General features: G+C 37.9%; 1 protein-coding gene across 1 annotated transcript; it reads left to right on the top strand.

Annotated features, from left to right (window-relative positions):
• The first annotated feature begins 362 nt into the window (after positions 1-362).
• nars2 (asparaginyl-tRNA synthetase 2, mitochondrial) lies at positions 363-6,778 on the top strand. Its single transcript, XM_012875254.3, has 14 exons — positions 363-712; positions 1,121-1,230; positions 1,533-1,653; positions 1,754-1,894; positions 1,971-2,051; positions 2,166-2,260; positions 2,453-2,585; positions 3,911-4,009; positions 4,128-4,165; positions 4,253-4,319; positions 4,409-4,546; positions 4,681-4,778; positions 6,430-6,456; positions 6,549-6,778. The coding sequence occupies exons 1-14, from the start codon at positions 545-547 to the stop codon at positions 6,691-6,693; spliced, it is 1,461 nt and encodes a 486-aa protein (XP_012730708.2). The 5' UTR covers positions 363-544; the 3' UTR covers positions 6,694-6,778.
• The last annotated feature ends 346 nt before the right edge of the window (positions 6,779-7,124 follow it).

The following is a 7,124-nucleotide window of genomic DNA, read 5'->3' on the forward strand; positions in this document are numbered from 1 at the left end:
CCCACATTAAGTCGTGCTCTTGGAAATGTCCACTTTGGTGGTATTTTTCAAAATGTGTCTGGGGCGGAGTTGTACCTTTATTTATTTATGTTTTATTATTTTTTAAATGATTATTATTATTATTATTATTATTATTATTATTATTATTATTATTATTATTTATAATAAATTGTTATTATTATTAATAATAAATGATTATTATTATTATTATTATTATTATTATTATTATTATTATTATTATTATTATTATTATTATAAAAACAACGAATAACAAAAGACACTAAATAAAATTACGGCGCTTAAGTGTGGAAAAATCTGATTGGTCCGTTAACACCCCGTGACGCTGTCGGCCGTATGGCGACAGACGTAAACAGGAAGTAATGCACTCTGCATTCACTGCGTGAGAGCTGAAAGTCAACTGCGAAGATCTTAAGGAGATCTTAAGGAAAACTCCAAAATATGTTGGTTATCCTTTCTAGCTGTTGCAGTGATATTTTTCGCTTATAGGGGTTTTCTTGCGTGGGAAAGTGCAGGAGTTGTAGTGATGTTTCAGGCTGCAGTTCAGACGTTCTCCGTTTCAGCAGCAGCCGCGTCAGTCTATCGAGGTGTTTTTTTGGTAGGTTTTCGACGTTACTGTAAAAAGACCTCAACAAAACTGCGAGTGTCCGAAGCACTCACGGGAGCTGAGGTGGGAGCAGATGTTAAAGTTCAGGTATCAGTATTACGTTTATCAGCTATGTCTTCTTGAAACTCTTTTCCATATGCTTTTTAATTTCTCTTATTGATGGAATGTGATTTTTTTTTGTAGCGTAAATTAAAATATTTTCTGTCTAAAGACTCAAATATTAGGTTCTGATGGCATTGTTGGATTACTCCCCTGAGATAAGTTTTCTTGTGAAACAACTGGAGAGAAATACGCTGAGTTAAAGTATCACAGATTATAGCTTCATTGTAGCCTAATTAATATTATTATTATTATAGCCTAATTTAAATGTAATTTACTTCCAAAGAATAACAAGTATGATTTGTTCTGTCAGCCATTTTGTTGAACAAATCATAATATTCTTGCTTTGCCAAAAATGTTTATGCATGTAGATAAACTGAATAGTTGTTATTGCAGGGATGGGTGAGGTCTGTTAGATCTCAGAAGAACAACATCTTTTTCCATGTGAATGATGGAAGCTCCTTGAAGTCTCTGCAAGTCGTTGCTGGATCAGAAATGAACGATCCGTAAGCAGTTCAGCTTTACTGTGAAAATACCTGTGCTTTCCACAGTTCAGACTGTTGATTGTTGCACATGTTGTTTGCTTATTTAATGACCCTTATGTCTTATAATGTGTAAATTGTTATGTGTATGTTGTAATTTAGCTTTTTTTATTATTATTTTCAACTGTGATCTGAACCAGAAACTCTTTTAAATTAGATTTTAAATCCAAGTGGGTATTTCCTGTTTTGAATGAAGTTAAATATACAATGTATTACATCATTTCAGTAATTCGTCCCCTAATATTCTATTTTTCCTCAAATTAAAGGTTGCTTACATTTGGCAGTGCTGTTGAGGTCACTGGCGTTCTTAAGAAGAGTCCTCATCAAAAGCAGCCAGTGGAACTGGAAGCAGAGCAAATCCGTGTGGTTGGAGGATGTAACCCTGTTGTAAGAAATTAAAAACACACCACAGCTTCAAACTAGGTTTTACATTCTGAACGTCCATGTGTTTCATACCGTTTAAACAACTGTATTGCTGTCTCCACAGGATTTTCCATTTAAAATCAAGGAGAGACACAGCCTTGAATATATCCGCCAGCTTCCTCATCTCAGGTGTCGAACGAATGCCTTCAATTCCCTGCTGAGGATACGAAGCGAGGCCACAGCAGCGATTCATTCATACTTCAAAGTAAGGACCTAGTGCTGGGGTTTACGAACTTAATATAAGTCATGCGGTAATATGTTTGTTTGGTGTTTGCCATCAGGACCATGGCTTTGTACAGATTCACACTCCGATCATCACTTCAAACGATTGTGAAGGAGCAGGGGAGCTCTTTAAAGTGGAGGTGAGCGTCTGCGCACAGTGGTTTGCATTATATCTCATGCTCAGCTGTAATGTGAAGCAAAGCGTTACTGACGACGGTTTTAATGAAATCAATTTTTATTTTATTTTACCACAGCCATCGGGTCCAGATTTTGGGGATGATGAGGAATTTTTCTCTGTACCTGCCTTTCTGACTGTATCAGGACAGCTTCATCTGGAGGTAATGTCAGGGTGAGTAAAACTTATCTATCTATCTATCTATCTATCTATCTATCTATCTATCTATCTATCTATCTATCTATCTATCTATCTATCTATCTATCTATCTATCTATCTATCTATCTATCTATCATGTTTAAGTTATATAATATGTATAAGTTATATAATATGTTTAATATTATATGCTGTTGCTTATGTTTGCAGGGCTTTTTCCAGAGTCTACACATTCGGCCCAACTTTTAGAGCAGAGAATTCGCAAAGCAGACGCCACCTGGCTGAGTTTTTTATGGTTGAGGCAGAGATATCCTTCACCGAGTCCTTAGAGGATCTCACCAAGGTACTCTTATGTTATCCCCATAGGGAAAAAAAATGCATCATTCATCAAGTAGATGAATATGTTATAGCTTCAAATGTCAAAGCTTCGGTATGTTGGAGTTAATTACACCTATCATCTGAATGAAGTCAACTCACAGAGGGAACATGGTGACGCCGCAAGCACTGACGTCACTTCAGGGACAAAAGTGATTTCATACAGGGGAACAGTGTCAACAAAGCCCATTATCCTACTAACTATTCAGGAAAGTTTTTGTCTCTAAAGGCAGAAACAAAACAAGCCTTTTATGTTATTTGAAGATAAAAGCACTTGGGAATGCCACAGATGACGGGTGTAGCTGTTGCAGTCCAAAGGTAAACAAAGGTCAACAAAGGTCTGCTCTGAATGGCAGGAAAATGGAAAATATTTGAAAGTAAAACTCAAACTGTAGATACATAGAAGAGATATGAAACCATACTTTCATTTTGCCACGAATGGGTTTCGTCTTACACAGATGTAGCATTTAACTTTGTTGTAGTATGAGGGTCAATACGCCATATTTATTTAATTTGAATGTTGCAATGATATAAGCAGAAGTTCTTTCTTTCCTTATCCGTTTCCCATATTTTTTTCAGGTAATCGATTATTTTATATTTTGCATTTTCTGCGCATATTGTTATACATATTGCTTCCAAATATGGTAAATGTCTTGTACTTGTATAGCGCTTTTAACTAGTCTTGACGACCTCCAAAGCGCTTTATACTACAGTCTTAGTCATTCACCCATTCACACACACATTCACACCCTGACGGTGGTGAGCTATGTAAGTAGCCACAGCTGCCCTGGGGCGGACTGACAGAGGCGAGGCTGCCATACAACGGCGCCACCGGGCCCTCTGACCACTGCCAGCAGGCAATGCGGGTGAAGTGTCTTGCCCAAGGACACAACGACAGAGACAGTCAGAGCAGGGGATGGAACCGGCAACCCGCCAATTGCAAGACAAACCCCCTAACCTCTGTGCCATGTATTTCATACATGGACTGGGGTGATATTGTAAACACAATATCATGATATTGTAAACACAATATGTAATTCCTTAATTTTATTTGTGTATATATACACATTTATTATTTCTCTTCCTGAAGCCATTTGGTTTCTATACACTTAGGTGTCCAAGCAAATTCAAAACATTGATATTGAGCTTTACACACGTATGAAATGAGCACCGTCTTCTGAGCAAAATAGATTAGGTTGGATTTTTAAAACACAGCCAGTGTGAATGTTAAAGTTATCCTTGTTAAAAGTTACACACGAAATCATTAATTATTAAACCTGGCCTGCCGTTTAGGTCATGGAGGACATGTTCCGGTCTGCCACTGAGCGTGTGTTGGCTCGCTGTGTGGAGGACGTGGATTTGTTTCACCGACATGTGACTCCTGGGCACAGGGTGAGTCCTGAAGGACGTCCATAACCTGCATCTTTCCTCCAAACCGTTTTTGGCTGCCCCCTGATTTCATTATAACTCCTGGTAACGTTCTGCCTCTGCTGAATTTGCATAATCCAAGGATACCGTGGAGGCCATGCTGAACAAGAGCTTCCCTGTGTGAGTGTGTCTGTTTATGTTAAAACTGAAGCGTAGGAAAAAAATAAAGTCTTTCAATGCCGACCGTGTGATATTATCTTCTTAAAGGATTACCTATACCGAGGCTATAGACATCTTAAACCGCAGCTCTGAGAAATTTACCTTCCCCACAGATGTGAGTGGAATTGTTTATTTACAGTAGGCTTACTGTTTAAATCTCCTGCCACAGATGTCCGCTCTGACCTCCGTTCTTCTTTGCTGCAGTGGGGCTGTGACCTTATGACCGAGCATGAGAAGCATCTGGTGAAGCATTGCGGAAACGTTCCAGTTTTCGTCACCGATTATCCCTATGACCTGAAGCCTTTTTATGCGAGGGACAACCAGGACCAGCCGAGGCATACTGTAAGAAGTGTTTATCTTGTGCAGGAATGCAGAGAGATGCCGCGATTTCGCCGCTCGTTTGCCCCATTTGTAATCCCACTTGGACCATGGCGGCGATTTGCATATCTTAGCTGACTTTAGCTGTTTGTGCGCAGACAGCTGCGGTGGACCTTCTCGTGCCAGGAGTTGGAGAGCTCTGCGGGGGCTCGCTAAGAGAGGAGAGGCTGGATCTGCTGACGGCTCGGCTGAAACAGTAAGAAAAATCCGCAGGCCAATGGTTAGGCCGTCTGCATTGAGTTGATAAAGCTTTTTATGAGCGATTAGAATAAGAAACAGGTTAATTAGAGGAAGAGATGCACTGATCTAATGTTTTTGAAAAGCATATATCTTTGGCAACAAAAAGAATAGTAAAACTATCCTCATTTTAATCTGATTCTGTCTGATATTAGGTTTTAGCACAGTCGGTGTGATTCATATTATAAAACCAGTGTGTGTTCCCTAGAGAATGTAGATTAATCACCTGATTTCTGACGTTTCAAAAAGGCTGCCAAGATGTGCAAATTGACCATGCTCCATCACAGAGGTTGAAACCTGTAAATGACAGAACAGAGCCACTTTGCTGTGTTCATGCAACCTTCCTCTTATATGTCGAATTGCTCTCTCGCACTGTCACAGCCTGAAGCATAGACGCGGCATTGAAAATACAATTTATTTTAAAAAGGTTTTTACATCTCTGTGCCTCCTCTGACTTCAATTTAAACACCTTGCATGCGCAAGCCTTTGGTTCATCCTCGGGGTTTGAACTGACAACCTGCTGGGTGGAACCTTTGGGGGCGTGGTGGCCTAGTGGTTAGAGCATTGCGCTTGTGTCCCGGAGGTTCTGGGTTCTCCCACACTGGGTCCCTGAGCAAGACCCTTAACAATCAGGTTGCTCCCCACAGTGGGAGCCCACTGCTCCCCAGAGAACAAATTTCATTGGAATGTATGTTGCAATGACAATAAAGATGATTATCATTATTATTATTGCTAAACTGAAAATCTCTATCATAGAGTGTTCTTCCCTCAGTAGCAGTGTATACATGAAGAGCGTTGGTGTCACTTTGGTCTGGTGACGTTCACCGATGATTTTGGATTTTTGACTTTCCAAATGCTGAATGTTGGGCCAATTCCAGTCACCAGATGATTTTCTTAATACAGTTCTGCTTATGAGCATTGTCTCACAAAAACTTCTTACATGAATGGCAGCAAAAAAGTTTAAAGGTGAAAAAAGTCAGATTTTTCCTTTTTCCTAATTTGATCTGAGGTTCCTTAAACCTCCACTCACCAGGCTAGTGCATGAATGTTAACAAAGGACACGGGCTGCTCCGTTTAGATTTTTTCATCCTGAACATGTTGCTATTTATTTAAAGATTCACGTTAACCACACAGGAATGTGTAGTGATTAGACTGGATGTTGCAAAATAAAGAAGTTATTCGCATTTCACTGTTTCATGTATTCAACAAATTAGAATATGTGTTTCTAAGAGGCTCGTCTGTCAGATTAAAAGTTCCTCCTAAAAAAAAAAAAAATCTTTAAGCCGGTATTAAACCTACTTTTCTTTTAGCTCCCATTTCTGCTTTAAAAGGTGTTGCTTTTTTATTCATCTCATGCAATATTCTAGTGTTAAATGTTGTGTTTTAAACAGCTGGAGGTGAAAAAAAAAAACATAATTAACAGAAATAAAGGCTTTAAATCATCATCCATCTGTTTTAATCTAGATAATGTGTTTCCCTTAGTGAATTGAGTTAATGAAATAAATTAACTTTCAATAATATTCAAATTTATACAATATGACTGTATAAAGTGTACTAATGTTGACATTTTGAGCTGTGGTTTTTAACATAATATTCACTTTCTTTTTTAGGGTTGGATTAGAGGACAACTACAGCTGGTAAAAAGATAACACAAGCAATACATTTAGATTATCTATATTTTGATATAATACAGATGTTTCAGTAACAGTTTAATGTTTTTTTTCCGTAGGTATCTGGATTTAAGACGCTTTGGCGCTGTTCCCCATGGAGGCTTCGGATTGGGATTTGAGCGATATTTGCAGTGCATTCTTGGAGTTGATAATATAAAAGATGTGATTCCTTTCCCAAGATTTTCACATTCTTGCCTCCTATAAAGACACAATTGCTTGTTTCTGATCTGTTGGATGTATTCATATAAATGTGTCTGCTGTTTGACAAATTAAAATATGAGATGTGTATGATGTTTTATGTATTATGTGTTTTAAATTTTTCCACACCAATAATGTCCTTTTAAATTCAGCATTTTTCTGAAATACTTTTGGGTTAGTTGGTTGCTTACTGGCTTCTTGCTTGTAGCTTCCATTATTTTCATTTTGCACTCACCACCTTTTAGAACCACTTTACATTTTATTTTTTGCAGCAGTGCCTTTGGCAAGTTACAAACTTAAATGTATTTCATTCACATTTTATGTTAAAGGCTGGATAAATGAATGCATAAGTGTGGAGTGCAGAGGATATATATATATATATATATATATATATATATATATATATATATATATATATATATATATATATATATATA

This window comes from Fundulus heteroclitus, chromosome 18, assembly GCF_011125445.2.
Source record: "Fundulus heteroclitus isolate FHET01 chromosome 18, MU-UCD_Fhet_4.1, whole genome shotgun sequence".
Lineage (NCBI taxonomy): Eukaryota > Metazoa > Chordata > Actinopteri > Cyprinodontiformes > Fundulidae > Fundulus > Fundulus heteroclitus.